The 22,552-nt window shown below is 53.5% G+C and overlaps 2 protein-coding genes and 1 long non-coding RNA gene across 6 annotated transcripts; 1 reads left to right on the top strand and 2 right to left on the bottom strand.

The window, feature by feature from the left end:
- Positions 1-1,556: 1,556 nt before the first annotated feature.
- On the bottom strand, positions 1,557-6,834 carry KCNK6 (potassium two pore domain channel subfamily K member 6). Its single transcript, XM_081119801.1, has 3 exons — positions 6,487-6,834; positions 2,829-3,224; positions 1,557-2,646 (listed from the first exon to the last, which is right to left on the bottom strand). Exons 1-3 carry the CDS (start codon positions 6,806-6,808, stop codon positions 2,423-2,425), a joined length of 942 nt encoding a protein of 313 aa, XP_080975927.1. The 5' UTR covers positions 6,809-6,834; the 3' UTR covers positions 1,557-2,422.
- Positions 6,835-9,227: 2,393 nt separating this feature from the next.
- YIF1B (Yip1 interacting factor homolog B, membrane trafficking protein) lies at positions 9,228-16,430 on the top strand. 4 transcript variants are annotated; one of them, XM_081119798.1, is made up of 8 exons: positions 9,228-9,335; positions 12,863-13,113; positions 13,194-13,298; positions 13,497-13,575; positions 13,707-13,764; positions 14,788-14,943; positions 15,021-15,114; positions 16,024-16,430. In XM_081119798.1, the coding sequence occupies exons 1-8, from the start codon at positions 9,293-9,295 to the stop codon at positions 16,177-16,179; spliced, it is 942 nt and encodes a 313-aa protein (XP_080975924.1). In that variant the 5' UTR covers positions 9,228-9,292; the 3' UTR covers positions 16,180-16,430. The 4 variants fall into 4 exon arrangements, with proteins under 4 accessions (XP_080975924.1, XP_080975926.1, XP_080975923.1 ...); XM_081119800.1 differs by having other exon boundaries at positions 13,221-13,298; positions 16,024-16,416; XM_081119797.1 differs by having other exon boundaries at positions 9,242-9,344; positions 16,024-16,416.
- Positions 16,431-16,527: 97 nt separating this feature from the next.
- On the bottom strand, positions 16,528-18,519 carry LOC308548377. Its single transcript, XR_013997598.1, has 3 exons — positions 18,447-18,519; positions 16,782-16,859; positions 16,528-16,678 (listed from the first exon to the last, which is right to left on the bottom strand). It is a non-coding gene; the product is annotated as an uncharacterized lncRNA (long non-coding RNA).
- Positions 18,520-22,552: the final 4,033 nt, after the last annotated feature.

A 22,552-nucleotide genomic window follows, 5' to 3' on the forward strand; every position in this document is an offset into this window, starting at 1 on the left:
TTCCAACTTTAACGAGTATTAGACTTTCCAGAAGAGCTTGTTAAAACTGGTTGTTGGGATCCACCCCCAGCGTTTTTTATTCAGGAGGTCTGAGGTCGGGCTGGAAAATTTGTATTTCTAGCAAGTTTCCAGGTGTGGGGGCAGAAAAATAAAATTTCCTCCCACCTTTCTGTGTTCTAGCTGGACTAATGATCAAATTAATATGAGACAGATTAACAAGAGAAAACATCACAAGTTTATTACAGATGTACAGATGTACATAAGACAGCAGATCCAAAGAGGCTTTGGGCAGTTGAGATATATATGCCATTCTGGAGCTAAGGAGAGGTGGGGGTTATGGTTTGGGACTTCAAAGGCAGGAAGGCAATTCACGTGGAGATGGAAAGCAAATGTTTGGTAAATAAATGTTTTCGGAGCCATGTTTAACACTGGGACACAGAGATGACTTTGATCAAATGAGCCTTTCTAGGTTCCTCCCTGTCTATCACACCTGGTTCATATTAAACTATAGTATCTATGATGATAGCTCCCTTCTTGGAGCAGGTCCTCTATCTTCTGTTTCTTAAAAATAACCAGGTTGAAATAATCAGTATCCTAAAAGGCATATTTAGGGGAGGTAAACTTTGGTCCCCCTCACAGGTGATGCTGATACTGATGGTCTGGGACCACACTTTCAGAACCAGTGCTCTAAAACCTTCCAGGACTCCCTGGAACCTCAGGGAAACCTCCAAAGTTGGTTTCTAGGGCCCTGCATAACTTCAGGCTTGTTGGCCTTCCTCTCCAGCTCATCTCTTTTCCCTCTATGGACCTGTGTAGCCTGCAGTCTAGTCACACAGAGCAACTTGAATTCCTGGAGAAGGCACACTCTCGGCCCTCCAGGATACACATGCTGTAGCACCTTCTGAGATACTTTACTTTGTCAGTGGCTTACCACTTTCTTTCCCTGGGGTCTTTGTGATTCATGACCAGCTCCTATCCCTCCCTGACCACACTAGGCCATGAGCATTTGTTTCCCATAGAATCACAGGCTCCGGGATGACAGGGCCCAGGGCTGTCATCCTAGAGGAGGCACTGCAGACATCTCTGTCACTGTTATTCCCAGCCTTGTCCAACACAGAATAGGTGTTCTATGTAAATGAACAGCTGATGGATGTCTAGACTCCCCACCCCCAGCCCGCCCCATGGGCCAGGGAGGAGAGTCAGACAGATTGTGGTCTTCTCATGGCACCCCTACTTAGAAATACAGTCCCATGAGGGGGAGGTGCCTCTGTTAGCCTTGATGTACAAGGTACACCTTGCAGCATCCTTTATGCCATAGACTGCCAACCACCCACATGTCCATTAAGGAGATGTTGGAATAATTTATGGGATGTGTGTCCTAGAGGAGGCACTGCAGACATTAGAAAGGATATGAGGCCTACTTTTTTGTCTCTGGAACTGTCTATGAATTACACTGGGTTGGTGAAAAAAACCAAGGTGCAGAAATGAGAATAATATTTGAAAAATATATAGTGTTATATAACTTATATAATATAAAAAACCAAGTACAGAAGTGATAATAATCATTAGCCAACATTTTAATGAATACCAGACACTGTTCTAAGAGCTTTACAGATATTAAATTGCTTAATCCTCTAACAAGTCCATGAGGTAGGTGCTGTTATCCTCCCATTTCACAGATTGGCAAACTCAGGCACAGGGAGACAAAATCACCTGCCCTGATTGGGAGTGACAGAGTTCAGATTTATACCCAGGGACTCTGCTTCCAGAGTCTGTAATGGTAACCACCTCACCATACTAGGTACCACTTGTGTATAGTGAAAGAAAAACTGACACACATATACACATATGTATATTGCTGGCATTTGCCTGAGAAATGAGTCAGCATAGCCTGAGAGAAGCAGATGGAATAAAAGAGAAAGAAACAGTCCAGCCAGCGTGGCTCAGCAGTTGAGCATTGACCTATGTCCAATTCCCGGTCAGGGCACATGCCGGGGTTTCAGGCTCGATGCCCAGCAGGGGCGTGCAGGTGGCCGCCGATCAATGATGACTCTTTCATCATTGATGTTTCTATCTCTCTCTCTTCTTCCCTTCCTCTTTCTGAAATCAATAAAGATATATTTAAAAAGAGAAGATATCTCTAAGTGTGCAAATATATTTAAAAATAAAAAAGTAAGAAACAAAGAGATGTTGAGAAGGACAGACAGACAGTGAGGAAGCCAGAGAGGCACAGAGTGTGTGGGAGATGAGAGAAGGGGCCAGGAGAACAAAGCAATGCAGGTGTTTGGGGAGCCCAGGGCAGGTACGACAAAGGATGGACAGTTGGTGGCAGTGCTCTCACAAGCACTGGCATGTGCCCATGACGGTCTAGTATGTCAGCTGTAGTCATGTGGTCCATCCAGTCTCAAGGTGCCTGCCCCAGCTACCTGGGGATGGAGGCATAGTCAGGGTGGGAGCTGGTGGTGAGTTGCTGGCGTGGCTCTGACTGGGGGCCTAGAATATCCACCCGATCATCCTCATCGTCATGGAAGCTGGCAGGGCACGGGTGGGGCAGCAGGATGAGTTCTGTGAGGCCATGAAGGTCGGACACGTGGCGCACAGTCTGCAGCACCAGAACCATGGTGACCAGGCCCAGGAAGAGGTAGGCTGCAGAGACAGCAGAGGGGCCATGGGTAGACTCAGAACCCAGGCAGCCCAAGGGGCTACCGGACCCCCGAGGGTGGGGCTGTGACCCTCAGCTTCCCCTTCAGACAGGCCAGGTTCCCCTCATGCCCTTCAGGTCAAGGCTCTGTCCCCGTCCTTGATCCGGAGCCAGCCACCCTACTCACCTGTGACCAGCACCTTGTAGAGGGCCCTGTAGGGCTGGCCAGGGGCTTCCCCGGGCACATAGTCACCCAGGCCAATGGTGGACAGAGAGATGAAGCAGAAGTAGAAGGCATCCAGGAAGCTCCAGGTCTCCTCAAGGTGGGCGAAGATTGCGGCTGGCACCAGGAAGCAGGTGGTCACCACGATCGCCAGCAGAACCACCAGGTGCCAGCGGGCCACCTGCCGGGCATCCCAGCCCCAGCGCATGCCCAGCCAGGACTGGGGCGCATGGGTCAGCAGCAGTGACAGGCGCTGGGCAGAAGCAGTCAGCAGCAGCATGGTGGCCGGCACGCCCAGGAGCGCAAAGGCGATGGAAAAGACCTTGCCCGCGTCAGTCAGTGGCGTAGTGTACCCATAACCTGCGGGAAAAATGGAAATTCTTCTGCCCACTTGGCACCCCTACGTGGGGGTCTGTGGCCACCCTAAACCAAGACCTAATTTTACCCTTGAACTTGCCCCTGTTTCTCTTATCTCTGGACATTCTTGACTGCCCTATCACTCACACCCACTTTCTGTCATCTCAAATTTCAAATAGATCCCAAACCCACCCACTTCACCCCACCCCACCCCCGTGTCTACCCTGGTAGTCTCCTCCCAGGCCTCCCTCCACCAAGCCCCTTGCCCCCACAGTCTGCCCTCCCAACGCAGCCGGAGGGACGCTATGAACACCAGTGTTAAATTACATCCCTTCTCTGCTCAGAGCCCTTCTGTGGCTCCATCCCACTCAAGTGAAAGGACAAAGTCCTCATCATGACCCACAAGGCGCCACGCCATCAAGCAGGGAAGTACACTTCCCCCCCCAGGGCCTTTGTGCTGTCTGTTCTTTCCCTGTGGAACACCCTACCTTCAGGTATCCCTTCTCCGCTCCTCTGGGTCTCTGTTCAAATATCACCTTCTTGGTGAGGCCTTCCCAGACTACCTTATTTTAAAGTGTTACATCCTCTTGTCCGGCCAGCGTGGCTCAGCGGTTGAGCATTGACCTATGATCCAGGAGATCATGGTTCGATTCCTGGTCAGGGCTCATGCCCGGTTGTGGGCTTGATCCCCAGCAGGGGGTGTGTAGGAGGCAGCGGATCAATGACTCTCATCATTGATATTTCTATCTCTCTCCCCCTCTACCTTCCTCTCTCTGAGATCAATAAAGATACATTTAAAAAAAAAAAAAAAAAAGAGCATAGGACTCTGAGGCCTGAGGGCCTTGGTTCAGACTTCCACTCTTACACCTTCCTAGCTGTGTGTCCTTGGGCAGGGTGCCCAGCCTCTCTGGGCCTCAGTTTGTATTGCTAAAAAAAAATAGGGCCACTAATGGTACCTGCCTCACAAGGCTGTTGTGCTGAGTTAAAGCCACATGTGGCAAGTCCTCTACCAGGTTTTACTATTTCTGTGAAGTGGGGAGTGTTATCTGAATTTTACGGATGAGGGAGGACACTGAGACCTCTTGCTGAGTGGCAGCTGAGCAGGGATTCAAACCCAGGCAGTACCTGCCTTGAATTTGGCTTCTTCTCCTGTCCTGCCTGGGACAACTTCTCAGAAGCCAAGATCTGGGAGGAGGTTGATGGAGATACTCATGTGACCCAGTGCAGCCCGGGAGCCGCTCGGGCAGGCCCAGCCAGCGGAACAGAGTGTGAGAGGAGCGTCCAGCCCTGCTGCCCATGGCCTCAGTTTGCTGGTCCACACAATGGGGCACCAAAGGCAAAGGCCACCAGCTACTGCAGGCGGGGAGGAGGAGTTAGGAGTCTGGCTAGGCCTGCCCTAGCCCTCCCCCAGCCCCGCCCCCCAGGTCAAATTCCAAGCAAAGAGAGGAAGAGGAAGGAAGTTTGGGGGAAGGGATGTGGAAGGACCAGCAGAGCCTTACAACAGGGTTTTCCCAGGTCTGCTGGGAGCTGAGGTGGGAAGGGATTTCCCAGGTAGGGCTTTGGGGGAGGTGGTTGGTCCCATTTGAGGAGGTTGGTTTCAGAGAAAGGGATCTAGGGAGTCTGTAATCTGAAATCAGAGGCCAGTGTCCCGGTTTGAAATGGATCCTGGGTCCAGAGGAAAGAGGGGACAGGTACCAGTGGAGGCATTTTCTGGATCACAAATAGGATTGGGAGGGGAATCCTCGGGCTGAGGGGGTTATGAACCCAAGGATGCTGAGAGGACATGGTGAAGGTGGACAATGCTAAGGGGGTGAGGGGATGGGGTGGGTGTCTCAGGTCCTGAGCGTGTCAAGGGTGGAAAGTGGTAATGGTTTTGACTAGACACTTTGAAGGGCTCTGGGATGCCGGGGGCCTGAAGCATCCTCAGTGGAGGGGAGAATTTTGGATCCAAAACAGGCTGTGGCAGCATTGGAGTAAACAGGGAGTTCCCCACTGTGGGCCTAGAGATTGGAAGGTTTCCAGGAGCCCAGGAGATTCCCTTTCTTGGCACATGAAGGTTGGGCACAGGGGGTCTCAGGGCAGGGGTAGTAGGTGCAGAAAGCAGTCCCTGCGCTGGTATCCTGTGTGTGTGTGTGTGGGGGGGGGTTCTGCTCTCACCAACAGTGTGTGTGGAGGGCCCTGGGGTCCCTGATAGGAGGTCGAGGGCTCTTGCTGAGGGGTGTCAGGGTCCAGAGAGTGGTGAGAGTCTCAACGAGGGGTTCAAAGGTTGAAAGAGGCTCCTGTGGGGAGTCCCTGGCTTGGAAAGCAGTAGGGGTTTTGCTCGAGTCAGTTTTGGGATTGGAGGGGAGGGAGTCCTGGCCAGGGGACTTCCAGACGGTAATCCAACTCCCTCCACAGTGGGTCCCTCTCACACATACGTAGTTGAGGGCTGCTAAAAATGGAAATTCCAGGTTCAGAGAAAACCAGTGTCTCTACTGGGAGAAAACTCTGCATTGAGGGCTCCCCAGTACAGGGGAGATGTTAAGATGGAGTGGGGTATGTGGAGAGGGGGCCTGTGTCTGGAGTCAGGGCTCACCCGCTGGGGAGTGGGGATGAAGGAGGGCAGGGCCCCTTGCAGGGGAGTGGTCTAGATCCAGAGAAGTGGACCTCTCAGAGGGAGGCCCCAGGTCCTCACTGAGGGATCTCTCCTGGCAGTAAGGTCTTTAGTGATGACACCCTGAGGGGTCTGGAGATCCAGGGTTCTCATTGGGCACCAGGGTCAGAAGGAGGTTGGGGTAGGACTTCCCAAAGGGCGTTCAGGAAGGATATATGTCATCAGTCAGGAGACATTGTTGGAGGGGATGGCATTCGGAGCCCAGAGAGAAGGGCAGAGGTCCTTGGTGGCTGAGGTCCCGGTCCAGAGAGGGTAAGGGTCTCAGGTCCAGGGTCCTTGCTGGAGGTCTCTGAGGGTAGTCCTAGCCCCAGAGGGGACTGGACGGACCCGGGTCTCCAAGGGGGCTGAGGCAGAGAAATAATGTCCCAGATGCTCCCTGGAAGATACTCTGAGTACAGCCCTCCTCCTGGAGGAAACTGGGAGTAGAGGCTTGGACAAGGGCTTCCCGAGGGGGGCGGGTCCCACGACTGTGGATCCCGGGTTCTCTGAGGGTTTTGAGCGATCCGCTGGGATAGGGTTATCTCCTGAGAGCTCCGGGTGCCCCTGGGGGCAGGGATGAGGTGAGGGTCCCGGGTCCTCGAGGGCTTGGGGATTGGGGCGGCGCTCACGTACCCACGGTGGTGACCAGTGTGCTGGCGAAGAAGAGCGCAGAGGCAAAGTCCCAGGCGGGGTCCGAGGCGTTGGCGGGCCCCGAGGCGTTGGCGAGCACAGCGCGCCCCAGCCGGCCGGCCGCCAGCACTCGCTCCACGAAGGCGTCCAGGGCGGGGGCGGCCAAACACGGGCTGCGCCGCAGCAGCTGCTCCCGCAGCAACTCCAGCTCCGCGCGGAGCCGAGCCTCGTGCGGCCCCTCCAGCCGCGACATCAGCAGCGCGCCCAGCCCCAGGTAGGCGGCGTAGGCGGCCAGGGCGCCCGCCAGGAGCGCGCCCCGCCGCATGGCGCCCGCCCGCCGCCCCCCACAGGCTCCCCGAGCCCCGCCGCCCCGCCGCTCCGCTGACGTGGCCCCGGCCTCCCGATGGCCCGGCGCCCAGCTTCAGTTCCGGAGTGCTCGAGGCTGGGCCACCAACGCCCCGAAGAGGAACGAGAGGAAAAAGGGGAGGGGAGGGGAGGGGAGGGGCGGGGGTGGAGAGGCGCCCCGCCTCTGGGAAACTGAGGCACGCCCCGCTGCCAGGTGTTAGCATGAGAGGGTGGAGCTCAGCGCTCCGGGACCCAGCGGACGGGCGGGATGGAAAGAGCGGGGCCATGCTGGCTTTCCTTCCATCCCTTCCCGCTCGGCGTCCCAGGCGTCTCGACTCCTTTGGTCAGAAAGAATCCGAGCTCTCTCCTGCTCGCGGCCCCGGGAGTCGCGTCCCAGCTCCTCCGCGCCGTCCCGCTCCGCCACGAAGACGGCGCTCGTCTTACAAGGGGACAAACGGACATCCAGTCCTCGCGCCGTTCGCCGAGCCGGGCGCTCTGGAGTGGAGTTGCGTCCGCCGCAGGGAGGTCTGATTCACAACGAAGGACGCCACAGGGACAGGTGCCTCCTGCGCCCTCAGGACGGAGTCGGGATCTTTAGTTCTTCACCAAATCTTTGCTTAGGAGCCACTTTGTGCCCGGCCCTTTGCTGGGTGATGCTGGGGACGCAGCAGTGAGTGACCAAGTCAGTTCTGGAACCTGCCTTGATGGGGCTCCCAGTGCTTCACCAGAGTGAGAGCCCAGAGAGAAATACAGGCAGAGTGACCAGGGCTGGGATGGCGGATGCCTAGAGCACTGGGGAGCCCTGAGGAGCCCAGAGGAGGCAGCTCTCTCAGCTTTTGAGAGATCAAGAGAGCTTCCAGAGGAAGGAGATACCCGAAGTGAGAGACTAAGGATGGACAGGAATGAGCCAGGGTCTCTTTTCCAGGCAGATCCACAGATCCACACCTCCACGGAAGAGGGAATTTTTCCTTTCCTGTTCTCTCTGTACATTTCTCCACATCCCCCTCCATCTGGAACTCTCTGCCTTCCGGAGCGCAGCCCCGAATCCTGACCACATCCGACTGGCACAGGAGTGGGGCTGGGGGCCCAGCTCAGACATACCCCGGCTGGTTCTATTTATAAAACTGCCGCAGCTCTTGGGGAAGAACCCAACTTGGGGCTGAGAACTCACAGGAAGAGACGCCTGATAATACAACAGTAACAGTAGGGGCCAGTGATCAAAGGCTTCAACATGTCAGGCCCTGTGGACACGAGGTTGTATGAAATCCTCAACCCCTCCTCTATTATTTCCATTAAACAGATGAGAAATTTTAGGCTTAAAAATGGAGTAGTCACAAAACTGGTAAGGTGTGACCATGTGAACACAAGGCCAGCAGAAAGCTAAAACTCTTGCTTTACTAATAAAAAATATTCAGAAGATGAGAAAATGGTGGTAGAGCCCAAGGAACAGATGCTAATCCAGAGGTGCAGGACAGGAATGGGGGCACCTCACTCAAAAAGAAAGCCTGTGACTAAGCCAGGACTCACAACTGAGAGACCAGAACAGTCTTCGAGGTCCCTCAAAAAGACTGTCTCAGAGGAGGAAAGGGAAAGCCACAGTGACAGTCTCTTGCTGACATCCTTCCGGAGTGCTATCACTGCCCAGAAAGTCACTTCTACCATTATCTTTGCCTGAGATAAGTGGAGGAGAGTGAGGGACAGAAAAGGGGAGGCTGAGCGGGGAGAGAAAGGGGGAGACCGAGTGAGACACACGGGGAGACCGAGGGACAAAGAGAGGAGAGACTAAGGAAACTTACTTCTCAGGGCTTCTCACTTGCTGGTGTGCCTTTGTGTGCTGTGAGTGCTGGGGGGTGTAGAGAGTGTTTTTGGAGGACTGGGAAAGCCAGGTCACAACGCAAAGCATTTTTATGGTTTTCTGGGGAAGTGTCTAAAGATATGTTCCAAGACAGACACCTTGGTTCTTCCCGCCTAACTTGCTGAATGTCCTTTTCTCACTCTACACATTTACTTTAATATCTAAGGTCTACCAAGATTACATAAGGGTCAGAGCCCGCACCACTCCGCTTAGCCGCTCCGGAACACGAACGGACTTCTCCTTCCCTGCTCCGCACCTTTCCCTGGCTTCAGCGAGCTCTCGGAGACGCGTCTGTCCGTAGAGGACTCCATGTCCCATCGGCCTCGTCGCTCGATACCTACATTTCCCATCATGCACCACACCGTCTACTCCTAGGGTTGTTCCCTGCCCCGCCCTCTTGCGGCTCCGTTTTTGACTCTCGGCTCACGCCCCGGGCCTCCAGCCCTCCCCTCTTACCTACAGCCAACTCGTCCACGCCTCCGCAAGAGGGCGTGGCCTCTGACTTATCGTAACGCCCATTGGCTGTCGCGTCGCCGGTAGGACGTGGCTACGGGAGCCGGGCGGGCACATTTCGAACCGCGGCTGGGGCGACGGCGGCGGCGGCTAAGGATGCACCCGGCAGGCTTGGCGGCGGCGGGGACTCCCCGGCAGCGTAAGTGGCGTACGTGGCCGGCTGAGGTGATCGGGAGGGCGGGGGAGTGGCGGGGCCGCCGCGGCAGTTGGTGAGGTCGCTGCGGGTCTGAGGTCACGAAGTCAGGGATCTAGAGCTTCGAGGTGGACATCGGACAGGGGTGCCAGCTCCGGGTAGGGGTGCCTTGGGGTCGAGTCTTCTTTTCTTTAGGAAATTATTTTGAAAGAAAACAACTTTGGGCAGGATATTGTATGATGAACAGTAAAGCGCGACTTCCTTTGATCTGCAGTAAGCGATCAGCCTACCCCCTACCCTTTCGTGGCCATGGGCTGTCGCCCATGCCTTAGGACAGCGTTCATAGCCCTCCGTGAGGGAAGAGGACCATGGCTATCCCTTATTTAAGATTTTAACTTGTGTTTATTGAGCTGTTAACCTCCTTTTTCCATCTTTGTGAATTTGTATGTCTGAATTCCTCTTACTCTCCTTGAGTGTATCTCATTTATTCATTCAACATACCCTGCCTCAGCTCCCTTGCGCCGGCCCCGTGCTGGAAGTTGGGTACCTGGTAGTGACCGGAATAGCATTGGTCCTTGTTAACTTACAGCTCCAAGTTTAGTGGGCATACAGACAGCAAACTCAGACACAAGTCAGCCAGGTGATTTGGGCCCTAAAAGGACTAATCCAGGATGTGACTAGGAGTTGAGGAGGCCTGGTTGTTGAGGGAGACAGTGTGATGCGCTCATTCCTCCCTTCAACCATCAGTAAGGTGCCTGGCTGGTCCTGTGGTGGGTGATGCTGGAGATACAGCGGTGCCCCGACAGGTTCCTGTCCTCATGGAGCTACCAGTGCAGAGCAGAAGACAGCAGCAGACTAGAGTGATGGACATTTTGATGAGAGCAGCAGCACAGGCAGAGGGGTTAGGGTCAGGGTGGGGGTAGCGCCATCAGAGTGGTTATGGCTGGGAGGAAGGTGTTGTGATGGCCCAGATTACACCTGTGACCTAACCTGGGGGTGTCAGTGAAGCTTCCTGGAAGAGGTATAACTAATGAGGAATTAACCCAGAGAAGGAGATTTATGGTGAGAGGGAAAAGCATTGGAGGCTTCTGCCGAGTAAACAAGTAGACAAATGAATATATATCTAGCAATTGTGGTAAGTGCTCAGAAAGGAACAAAGAATCACTGGATATTATGAGAAAGAACAAGGTGGGGCTAGTGTTTATATTGAGGAGTGAGAAAGGTCTGAGAAGGAAACATTTGAGCTGAGGCCTGAGTGCTACACTGGCAGTTGTTAATCATGGGAAGGTGTTCCAAGGTGATGGCATTGCATGTTCAAAAGCCTGTGGGGGCCCTGGCCTGTGTGGCTCAGTTGGTTGGGTGTTGTCCCATCCACCATTCGATTCCCAGTTAGGGCACATGCCCAGGTTGCCGGCTCAGTCCCCAGTAGGGGGTCTGCAGGAGGCAGCCAATGGATGTTTCTCTTTCATCAGTGTTTCTCTCTCCCTCTCCCTCTCTCTAAAAAAAAAAAAAAAAAAAAAAATCAATAAAACATATTTTTTTAAAAAAGGCTGTGGGGGCTAGGAGCTTGGCAGAGTCAGGGTCCAAAAGGAGGCCACTGTCCGAGGATCGGTAAGGTAGCAAACGAGGGTGGTTGGCAGGGATGGGTCCTGCTGGTCCTCATAGGCATTTGGATTTCCTCAACACCGTGAGCCCTGATCTTAGGCAGAGGACAGGAAATGTTCTCATTTGCACTTAAAAAGGTCACTCTGCCTGCCCACTGGAGAGAAGGTTGGTGCAGCTAAGAATGGACAGGAGGACCCAGGAGGAGGACATTTAAGTGAGGTGCAAGATGACACAGTCTGAGAGGGAAGGGTAACATTGAGACATAGTGGGTGAGCATTAGCGATTGGTTGGTTGGATGCCAGACAGAAGGGGAATCAGGGATTTGGGGACTGAGGTCAGGGCCCAGGGGCAGCCAGAGGGCATTGCCAAGAAGTGCCTGATCTGGGTGTGGCTACAGGAGAGAAGACAGAGCTCAGAGCCGAAGGCACAGTGTCACTGTGAAAGCTGTGGGTGTGGGTGCTATCGCCCTAGGTGAGAGGCAGAAGACAAGGCAAGGGTGGAAAATTAGGTCACACATTTCAGGGAGCTGGAAATAAGTCACTGATTGAGAGGGACAGATCGTGAGATCATCAGGTCCATGAAGGCGGGGGTTTTTGTCCTTTTGATCATTGCTACCTGCATCAGAGCCTAACACAGGGGGGTACTCAGTAGGTGTTTGTGGGACTCATATAGGAATGAGAAAAAGACAGGTACAGTGTCTTGGAAGCCAAGAGAGCAGAGTTGGAAGTTGGCATTTGGAGCAATGCGTTCAGTGCTGTGAGGGCTTAAGTTGGATGAGAGCAGAATATAATGGCCTCGACCTGGTGGTGCAGAGAGCCTTTAGGAGGCAGGACCCCAAATGCCACTGGCTGAGGGGGTGACAGGGAGGGAAGGGCTCACACCAAAGCTTTTAGGATGTGACTCTTTAAGCCAAAAATGGGAGAGAGAAAAGAGAAATGGGATTTGAGGATGCGGGGGCCTGAACCACTGTTGCGTGCACTGGGATTGAGGTCACCTAGGTCAGTTTTCCAGCTACAAATAATTGAGATGAAGGGCTGAGGGGGTCATAATTGATGAAAGGTGCCAGGCCAGGGGCTTAGCTGTTTATGAGTGTCACTTTGCTTTGGTGTCACTTCCCCTTGAACTGCTAACCCCATTCTACAGAGGAGAGAATTGAGGCCCAGAGAAAGTAACAATGCAGATGATTTGCCTCCTACCCCATCCATTGTAACCCTACAACCCTGTTCCCTGTGTCCAGATTGGTGCCTGGCACATAGGAAGAACTCAGTGAATATTGGCTGCAGCAACATCGCTTATTGATTAGGAGTAGGGGCCTTGGAGCCAGAGTGCTGGGTTCAAATTGGCTGTCTCCATATTCCTCTTTCATTTCTCTTCCTTACCCCATCCAAGCTAAGCATACCTCCAGCAGGTCCTGGCCCTCCCTCCTGCCTCCAAAATCCATCCAGAAGCAGCCACCCCTTTCCCCTCAGTCCCCACCCTCCATCCTGGTCTTCTACCTGGACCACCAACAGATTCCTCCCTCCTCCCCTCTCTGTCCCCACCCCCAACATGAAGCCAGAGAGACCTTTAAAAAACTTGAACCCTGGCTCTGCCTCATACTGTCTGTATGACTTTAGTCAAGGACCTGAATTTCTTTAGGGCTCGCTTTTCCCATCTGTAAAATGGGGGTGCTAATAGCATCAACACAATGGGTTGTTATGAGGATTAAATGAGTTAACCTGTAGTGTTTAAAACATGGCCTGATATGTCGTTAGTGCTCAGTTGAAGCTGAATTATTGCAATATTTACTGGATGGATGAATAGCAAGCAGAGCCTGCACACACTTGACTGGCCAGCCCATCTAACATGAAAGCCAGTTCCCCACTGCGGCAGGGTGGGAGCAAGTGTACCCACAGAATGAATGAGGCTTCCACCTCTCTCCCCTACAGCCTCAAAGCGGAGGATCCCTGTGTCCCAGCTGGGCATGGCTGACCCCCACCAGCTTTTTGATGACACAAGTTCTGCCCAGAATTCGGCCCAGAGCCGGGGCTATGGGGCCCAGCGGGGGCCCAGTGGCCTGGGCTACCCTGCAGCTTCCGCGTCCCCCCAGGCAGCCTTCCTGGCTGATCCTGTGTCCAACATGGCCATGGCCTATGGGAGCAGCCTAGCCGCGCAGGGCAAGGAGCTGGTGGATAAAAACGTGAGTGGTTTGGGCTGGTGGGAGTGGGGGACTGCTGGGGCCATGGGGCCAGGGCTTCAGGTAGAGCTCTGCCTCCCCAGATTGACCGCTTCATCCCTGTCACTAAGCTCAAGTATTACTTCGCTGTGGACACCCTGTATGTGGGCAGAAAACTGGGGCTGCTCTTCTTTCCGTACCTGCACCAGGTGAGAGTACTACCCTCCTGAGGGGTCCATGGTCAGAGAGGGAGACAGGCTCTGGGTAGGGGGTGGTGGGTGGGGGTTGAGTCAGAGCCTGGCAAGCATGAGAGGCAGGATGGGTGATTTGCCCTAAGAGAGGGCCTATAAGCAGGGTGAAGGAGCCCAGCTCTGGGGGTCCTGCCTGCTCCCCCACTATCCCTACAGGACTGGGAGGTGCAGTACCAGCAGGACACGCCAGTGGCCCCCCGCTTCGATGTCAACGCTCCTGACCTCTACATTCCAGGTTTCACCCTACTCACCACTGCCTGGCACCCTCCTCCCTCTGGGTGGGCATGTCTTGGGCAGAGGTTTAGGTGCCTGGAGGCCCAGGATGGTCCTTCCTCTGACCTGTGTCTGTGTGTCTACGTCCCACAGCTATGGCTTTTATCACCTACATCTTGGTGGCTGGCCTGGCATTGGGAACCCAGGATAGGTAAGAGGACTCGATTGGGTAGAGTGGCATGGGCTTTGGGGGTTAAGGGGGCAGTCAGGAGTCTCTTGGCTCCCTCTCTCAGAACAGCCCCACCTTGCTCCCTACATGTCATACTCAGGGTCACCCTCTCCCACCCACATGTGGCAGCTTTGCTGGGTGATTCTCTAAATCCATCCTTCCCCTTGGCCTCCACCACTAGATCCAGCCTCATCCTCTCCCTCTCCTAGCTAGCTGCCCTGACCCCACACCCCCTGCACCCTGACTCCAGCAGCAGCCAGGAAGGTCTTGCCTGACAGCAGGCCTGACCATGTCCCACCCTGCTCAGAAGCTGTCTATAGCTCCCCTGGCCCCAGACGAAGCCCCAGCTCCTTAGCGCCGCACTGCCCCCCACGAGGCCTTTCTCTGTCCCTCCCCACTCTGCTGCACCACTCTGGCCCTCTTTCCAGCCTCCACTGGGCCCGGCACCACCATCCCAGGGCCTCTGCATCTAGTTCTCTTTGCTCAGGAGTATGTTCCTCCCCTACTTCATCACGTGCTGAGCACCTGCTCACTCAGAATGTCTCCACTCGAATGTCACTTCCTTGGGGAAGCCTTCCCACCCCCCCAGGCTCGGTTAAGCCCCCACCTCTTGCTCATACGCCCCTGTTCATTTCCTTTGTGGCACTGAAAATAACTGTCATTTGAATATGGCAGAGGCCAAGGTCCTTCTTTCCCAACCAGCTCCTTACTCCTTCAGGCCTCAGTGCAGGTGTCCTCTCCTCTGGGAAGCCCTATCTGACACCCCCTCCCCGCTGGGTTAGGCACCTCCCCTACCCTGTGCTTCCCCAGCCCCAGCCCTGATGTGTCTAGGGTGTCACTGAGGACAGGTCTGCCTTTCCTGGAATGGGACTTCCATGAGGACAGGGCCCACATCCATCTTGGTCACTGTTGGGTCTCCAGCCCTATCCAACACAGGCTGTCCCCAAGTGAATGTTTAGGGAGGGTTTAAGCAGGCCAGTTGAATGACAGCTTGGGTGCCGGCAGGTTCTCCCCCGATCTCCTAGGTTTACAGGCCAGCTCCGCATTGGCCTGGCTGACGCTGGAGGTGCTGGCCATCCTGCTCAGCCTCTACTTGGTCACCGTCAACACCGACCTCACCACCATTGACCTGGTGGCCTTCTTGGGCTACAAATATGTCGGGTGAGTACCACCATCTCCCCACCACCAACCCCAGGCCTGGGACTCTTCCTCACACCAGCCTTCTCCCTTCCCCCCAGGATGATTGGCGGGGTCCTCATGGGCCTGCTCTTTGGGAAGATTGGCTACTACCTGGTGCTGGGCTGGTGCTGTGTGTCTATCTTTGTGTTCATGGTGAGCTGGGGCTCCAGGGAGCATGAGGTTGAAGACACAGGGCTCTTGGGCAGAGTTGGGTTCCCCTGGAGACATCCAAGCAGAGGCTGTCAGGTGGGGAGTTTAGACCAGAGCTGCATTGCTGAACTGAGAAGCCCTGAAGTGGTTACCACAGCCTGGGGGTCAGGAGGGCTTCCTGGAAGAGGGGGTGTCCAAGCTGGGGCCTAAAGGAAGAGAGGAGCAAGCCAGACTGCTAAGGTGGGTGGGTGATTACCATCACACTGCTCTTCTTACATGGTGGACTTTCCTGCCAGAATTTCCTTTAGGATTAACAGTTTTGACACCCTTGAAGCAGCTTGTTGAGGGCTTTTAGTGGGGGCTGGTTAAGTGCGCTAGCATTCACTAGGCCTGGGTTTGCAAGCTTAGCTGGATCCTGGGCAGATCACTTCCTCTTTTACAGCCTCAGCTTCCTCTTTTGTAAAATGGGGATCACAATTGCACCTCTGGATACTTGGATGACTTGGTGTGGGAAGTGGAGGGCATAAACTTTGACTTAAATGTTATTTACAAGATTGAAAATAAAAGGCATTCTGGTTTGTGTTAAATTACCACCTGGCCAACGTAAGCAGGTGACAGCAGCCAGAGCCGAGCCTGGCCACCCGGTTCAGGCAGGGTAATCACAGTGCTATTCCTCACCTCACTCACTTAGGGGCCTGGCTTGGGTTTGAACCCTCACATTTTCTCACAAGGCCTGGGGAGGAGTATCACCATCTATTAGATTTGAGGGAAGCCAAGGAGCCCCAGAAGCAGAGCCCTAGCTGCCCCTGTTTAGGGAGGGAGAAAGTAGAGGCTGCAGAGGGTCAGGGACTGAAAGTGTCCAGGTGCCCCCGCTGGCCAAGAGGTCTCAAGGGTAACTTCTACCGGCCCCAGATCCGGACGCTGCGGCTGAAGATCCTGGCTGAGGCTGCGGCTGAGGGAGTCCCAGTGCGCGGAGCACGGAACCAGCTGCGCATGTACCTGACCATGGCGGTGGCAGCTGCGCAGCCTCTACTCATGTACTGGCTCACCTTCCACCTGGTGCGGTGAGGGCGACCCGCCCTGCCTCTAACTGCTGCTCCTACTGCCTCATCTCTGGGCCACCTGCCAGCTCCTGCCTGCCCGCCCTGCTGTGGTCCAGGCGCTGCCGCCAGCCCCCCAGCCTGAGACCCTCCTGCGCCCCCACCCCACCCCACCCCACGCCAGGTGCTGAGATCCCCAGCTGCACTAGCCGCCCCCCAGCAGGCGGTCACTGTTCTGGAAACAATAAACCGCGGTGGGCCCTGTATGGGTGGCCTCTCCTTGGTGGTGGCGCCGTTGCCCGACAGGGGGCAGGCCAGGCCCGCTGGAGAAGGGGGCCGGCCGGGGGAAGGTTCACAGCTGCCTGCACCAGGAGGTCACCAGAAGGCCACCAGAAGGCCTGAAGACGGTTTAATGAGCCAAGCCCAGGCCCTCAGTGAGAAGCTTTCTTCCCCTTCTTTTTCACCTTGGGCTTCTTGACCTTGCCGGGGGTGCTTCGCTGAGTCGAGTCTGCAGGGCGGGGCTGTGCCTATAGGAGAGGAGAGGGGGTTCCTTGGTGAAGGGGTTGCCCAGATTCCGGCTGGCCCCTGCCCTGGCCCGCAGCACCCGTCTGGGAGGGACAAGCATTTTACCTTCGCCTCCATGTCAGAGCTGCTGGAGCTGCTGGAGCTGCTGTCAGAATCTGAGGAACTGCCGGGGCCATGGCCATGCTAGTTGAAAGCATAACAGTGAGGCCGAGGTCCCCCCAAGTTGAAAGCCCGAGTTTGAGGCTCATCAAGGCCCTGGGGTCAAAAGCACCCCCATTCCACTATATACCCCATTCCTCCATGGATGTGCCCTGTGGAGAGGTGATTTGCCCTGGGCCAGCTGCCCCTGTTTCTGACAGACCCTGAATTTTGGGGGAGCTGTGGTTGGGGTCCCTCACCTGGCCTGCCCCCTTAGGCTTCTTGGAGGTGGACTCCAGGGCTGCTGAGAGAAGTTGGCTGGATCGGCACAGGGAATGTCTCCTGCACTTCAAGGCCCCCACTCCCAGGAGCACAGGTCCAACTTTATATGGTGAGAGAGGTGTGTCCAAAGTAGACACAGTTCACTTTGTGTTCAGAGTCCTTAGCTCTGACTCACCCCCTCCTCAGCACCGCCCAACTTCTCTGTGGGCAATGGGGAGGGTGGACAGTTAACTGCAAACCAAAAATCCCACTCCCCTCCGGCCTTGGCAAATGAGGTTGGGCTGTATGGATGGGGGTTGGGGTGGGCAGTTGCAGATTTCTGGTGAGGGTACTAGAGCTGTCATCAGCTTCCCCTAAAAGTGTCAGATGCCTGCTTTTGAAGAAGGAGGGAGGGAGGGAGGGTGGCTCCCTGTGACGTGGGTGCCGTGAGAACACTAGCAGTCCCTTGGTGCTTACTGCGTGCCAGGCACTGTTCCAAGAGCTGCACGGACATTACTTTAACAACCCCTCTGTGGCTTGGTGACAAGCAGTCTAAAAGGGTGAAGAGTGTGAACTTGGGACCAACCTGCTGACTTTAAAGTCCAGCTGTACCACTTGGTAGTGGGGTGATCTGGGGAACTAACTTTGCCTCCCTGTGCCTCAGTTTTCTCATCTGTAAATGACAGCTACCATATGGGATAAAGAATCAGATGGATTAGTTTCCTAGATCTGTACCTGGCACAGAGTAAATGCTTATGAAACATTGTTTTGGCTTTTTAAAAATAAAAGGTAGATATTGTTACTATCCCTGTTTTACAGATGAGAAAACTGAGGGACCAAACAGTTAAGTAAGATGACCAGGGGCAAGTGCAGCAATAAACAGACTAAAGCTGTGATTCATACCCAGGCAGTGTGGCTCAGGTCTGCAGTTGTCCCTGGCCCCTCCATCTCACCCTGGAGGGTGCTCAGGGGAAGGGGCAGCCAGCAGAACCCAGCCTTCCCTCCCCACAGTGGGCTGGACCCAGGTAGGCTGGGGGAGGAGCTGGGGAAGAGCCAGGCTGAGCCACCTGCTTCCTTTACTGTCAGGCTAAATGTCCTTTGGAGTTTCTCTCTAGCCCAGCCCAGCACTGCCAGCAGCTGGACAACCTGCACCTACAGCAAGTGACTGGGCCTGGGGATGACGACGACTGTGCAGTAATCAGCCTTGTGCACTCAGGGCTCTGCTCCAAAGTCCATTCCTTAGAGGAGCCTGCCCTGACTGCCGGCTCCACAGAGCCCGTCACCATCTCCTCCTCCCTGCCTGATGGCCAGCACAGTCCCTGCTGCTATCTTTATTTTCACTCATTCCAGCAGCATATATTTATCGAGTACCTTCTGTGTGTCCAGCACAGTTCAAGAGCTGTACAGAGGTGAACAAAATTTCCAGCCCTCTTGAATTGACATTCTATGGGGGAAACAAAGTAAAATGTATAGAACGTTAGAAAAACAAACACACACTGGAGACTAAAATGACCATTGGTTGGTGAATGGATAGGCAAAAGGTGATATATCTTTAGAACAAAAAGGATGAACTGACACGTGCCACATCGCAGGTAAAAGGAGCCACGCAGAGATTACCTGTTGTATGACAGCATTCATGTGATGTACTCACAGAAGGCAACTAAAGAGACAGTGGGTTGGTGGCTGCTGAGAGTTGAATGGGAATGGGGATTAACTGTAAATGGGCAGGAGGGATCTTGGAATGGTAGTGGGAGAAAATGTTCTAAAATTGATTTATGGAGACAGTTGCACCACTTGGTAAAGTTATTAAACACCACTGAATTGTACATTTGAAAGGGGTGAGTTTTATGTAACTTATACCCCAATAAAAGCTATTCTAAAAAATAGTATGTGCTGTCTGGCCAGATGTGGCTCAGTGGTTAAGCACTGACCTATGGTCCAGGAGGTCACAGTTGATTCCCTGTCAGGGCACAAGCCCAGGTTTGGGCTCGATCCCCAGCGGGGGGCATGCAGGAGGCAGCCGATCAATGACTGTCTCATCATTGATGTTTCTCTCTCTCCCTTTCCCTTCCTCTCTGAAATCAATAAAGATATATTTAAAAAATAATATTTTCTAAGAAGAGAAATGTAGCCCAGCCGGGCGTGGCTCAGCAGTTGAGCATCAACCTAGGATCCAGGCGATCGGGGTTCGATTCCTGGTCAGGGCACATGCCCGGGTTGTGGGCTCCATCCCCAGTTGGGGAAATGCGGGAGGCAGCTGATCAATGACTCTCATCATTGATGTTTCTATCTCTCTCTCTCCTTACCTCTCTTTGAAATCAATAAAGATATATTTAAAAAAAAAAAAAAATGTAGCAAGAAAGGGGACTAGGTAGTAACTGTGTGGTATGTTGGGGAGGGGTTGCACTTTAGGTGGAGTTGCTGGGGAAAGCATCAGTGAAGTCATTTTTAAGTAAAGATCTGGAGATGAGAAGAGGCCATGCAAGCATCTGGCAGGCATATCAAGTGCAGAGGCCCTCAGAGTGGCAGTGAGAATGGAGGGAAAGAAAATGGGGAGGAATGGGAGGCAGTCTTGTAAATCAAAGATCTTTGTTCTTTACCCTGAATGAGAAGTGAAAGGATTGTGCTGTTCCCCACAACTGGATGCAGGATATGAGAGTGGCTGTCTCTCCTGGCAGGTCATAAGTTCCGTTAGTGTGAGGACCCTGTCTGCTTTGCTTAGAGCCCAGAACACCGTAACTCAGTTGGTGCTTGCTATCATTTGGTGAATGAGTGAGGTTACCGGATGCCAGGTACTGTGCTAATGGCAGGTTAGAGCAAGCACAGAGTGGCCATGAGTTTGGGTTCCAGAGATCAATCTGCTTACAGGTGAGCCCTCACTCTACCTTACTGCTCTGTGGACAAATATGTCAACTACTCTGGGTGTCAGTTCTTCCTCTGTAAAGTGGAAAACTTACCTTATGAGGTAGATGGTTTTGCACAGAGCCTGCCTGGTACAAGGTAAATAGATGCTCAACAAATGTGCGGTTTTATTATCCACAATCTATCTCATGATTCCTTGTGAAGTTGGCAATAGGATCCTCATGTTGAGCCTCAAAAGGTACAATTCCATGCTCTAGGATACTGGGCTAGAAGGTTGTGGAGTAGCAGTATGAGCAGTCTTCTAGAAATTGCGGGGATAACTTCATCTTTCCCACAAAAGCCTGAGCTGGTGGGAGTCCAGAGTGGGTGAGTGGGTGGGTATGGAATCCGGGCACCTTCCATCTGGTTGTTCTGAATCCCTCCAGGGTGTTGTCTTGGACAGGCTGGCCCCCACCCACCATCAGTTCCTCCTGAAGGGGCAAGTGGAGGGCACAGCACTTCCTTTTAAGGAACCTACCTGGAGGCAGCATATACCCCTTCGGCCAGGATTTAGACACATGGTCACTGCAGGGGAGACTGGGAAATATAGTTCCTCGCTGGGGAGCCACATACCCACTGAAACCTGGGGACTTCTATTACTGAAAGGGAGAAGAGGAAGATGGACACAGGAGCCTGTCTATTCCCTGTTGGTGGCAGTGAGTGTCCCTTACTGCCCTGCTCTGCCTGACCCAGACCCAAGTTTACAAATGGAGGCCACATTAAAGCTGGGAAGGAGCACACAAATGCTTGGATGAAAAAAACAGGTGCGAGATCCTAAGATGAGAGTATGTCCATCCTTCTGTCCTCTCCAGTCCCTGCCTACCCCTGGCATCTAATGGCACTGACCTCCCCTGCTTGTTTCCTCATTATTTCTGCCTAAAAGGTAGAAATAAAAAACCTACCTAAGGGTGTAAGCAATATCTTCTCCTTTGTAGGAAAAGGAGTCTTGTGTTCCCAACTGGCCTGCAATACTGATGTCATTCACTACGACATCAGCTTCCTCTTCCTTGAAGCTTCACTAGCACAGCACACCCTGATGTTTTAATCACTACAACTTAGGGAGATTTCTGAATGCCAACTTTAGTAGCCAGTGAGGTCAAGATGGTGTAGGGAGGCCCAGCCCTCCATGGGAGTCCCACACTCCTACACGGCTGAGGACTGACACGGCTCATTGGAAAAGCAACTGCTTCAAGGCCTGGTTTAGTCTCTTTCCTGAAGTTTACACGAACAGAGTGCCCTGGTCCTATAAACACCATAATCCCTGCTGTGCACTGTTTCCTTAGAACTTAACCACGTCTCAGGAGATAGACGACCTTAAGCACACAGTATGCAGTGCCTCGGTCGCCTTTCCCACAAGACACAAGTGCTGCACTGACCTTGGGCATTCCGGAATGCTAAAAATCAGAAAATGTTGACAACCATCCTTTGGGAGTTGCCAAGGGGCTGACAGCCCAGCTGGCCTCCACCCAGCTGACTATTGTGTCTAGGCTTTGATTTTACTGTTTACCAGCTAGTAAGTTAGCCTGTAGTAGTTTCCAAAATGCTGGCAAAAGCCTTTAGACTCCTGGGTCAGAGTCAAAAGGCTTTATTACTCACAGCAAGCCACATAAGCATCACCATCTGTGTTGGTTTCCCTTGCCCCATGGGGACAAAGTGGAGGGTCCAAATGGGCCCTGCACATGCAGAGGGTTACATGACAAGTGTGGGACACTGAGCTTGGGGACCTGCCACTTTATAGCAGGCAGTATGCAAGCATGCTTTATCCAAAGGGAGCCATTTCCTCATCCCTCAAGGTACTTGCTGCAAATCCAACCCTGAGAAATGGCCAAGCAAGCAGCTGTCAGGGTCATGCATTCTTGGCACACCAAGCAAGACCTGTAGCAGCATGGAGAACTGTTTCTACCAACGCACCCTCCCCCTCCCCAGCTTCTGATGAATTTTTACACAAGTATGCCATTCTGTCAGCCACTAATAAATCTAACAGGGGCTGGAACAATATTTATTCAGTTTTTCTCATATAGCATTTAATTAAGGCAGGGGTGGGGAACCTTTTTTCTGCCAAGGGCCATTTGGATATTTATAACATCATTCACAGGCCACACAAAATTATCAACTTCAAAAGCTCCCAGATTTATTCAATTTTGAGTCCCACTTGAGGGTTGCTTGGCAGGGCCAGACCCAAAGGCTGGAAGTTCCCCACTCCTGAATTAAGGCTACAATGAACAGGAACTCCAAACAGCAGTGGGTTGGTTCTGCTGCTATGAGGCTAACTGGCCATCCAGGTGGTGAATGAGCAGGGCTTATTTCAGCCAGGATGTAGTCTAAGGCTGTATCTGTCATCCATTAGGACCCACACAGGGAGCTAAGGGTGACCTGCTGATCTTCGATGTCATTGCCAATAATCACAAGGCTGGAAAGCAGCCCTCATGCCCCATGGAGAGACATTATGACTCATTCTTTCCCACATACAAAAACAGACTGCTGGGGCACAGGGCACTTTGGTTCAGGATTTGTTGTCAACTTGACTTGGAACAACAATGCCCTGGTTTGGTTAAGCCACATGGGCAGTGCCACTG

This window comes from Miniopterus schreibersii (assembly GCF_964146895.1).
Source record: "Miniopterus schreibersii genome assembly, chromosome: 18".
Lineage (NCBI taxonomy): Eukaryota > Metazoa > Chordata > Mammalia > Chiroptera > Miniopteridae > Miniopterus > Miniopterus schreibersii.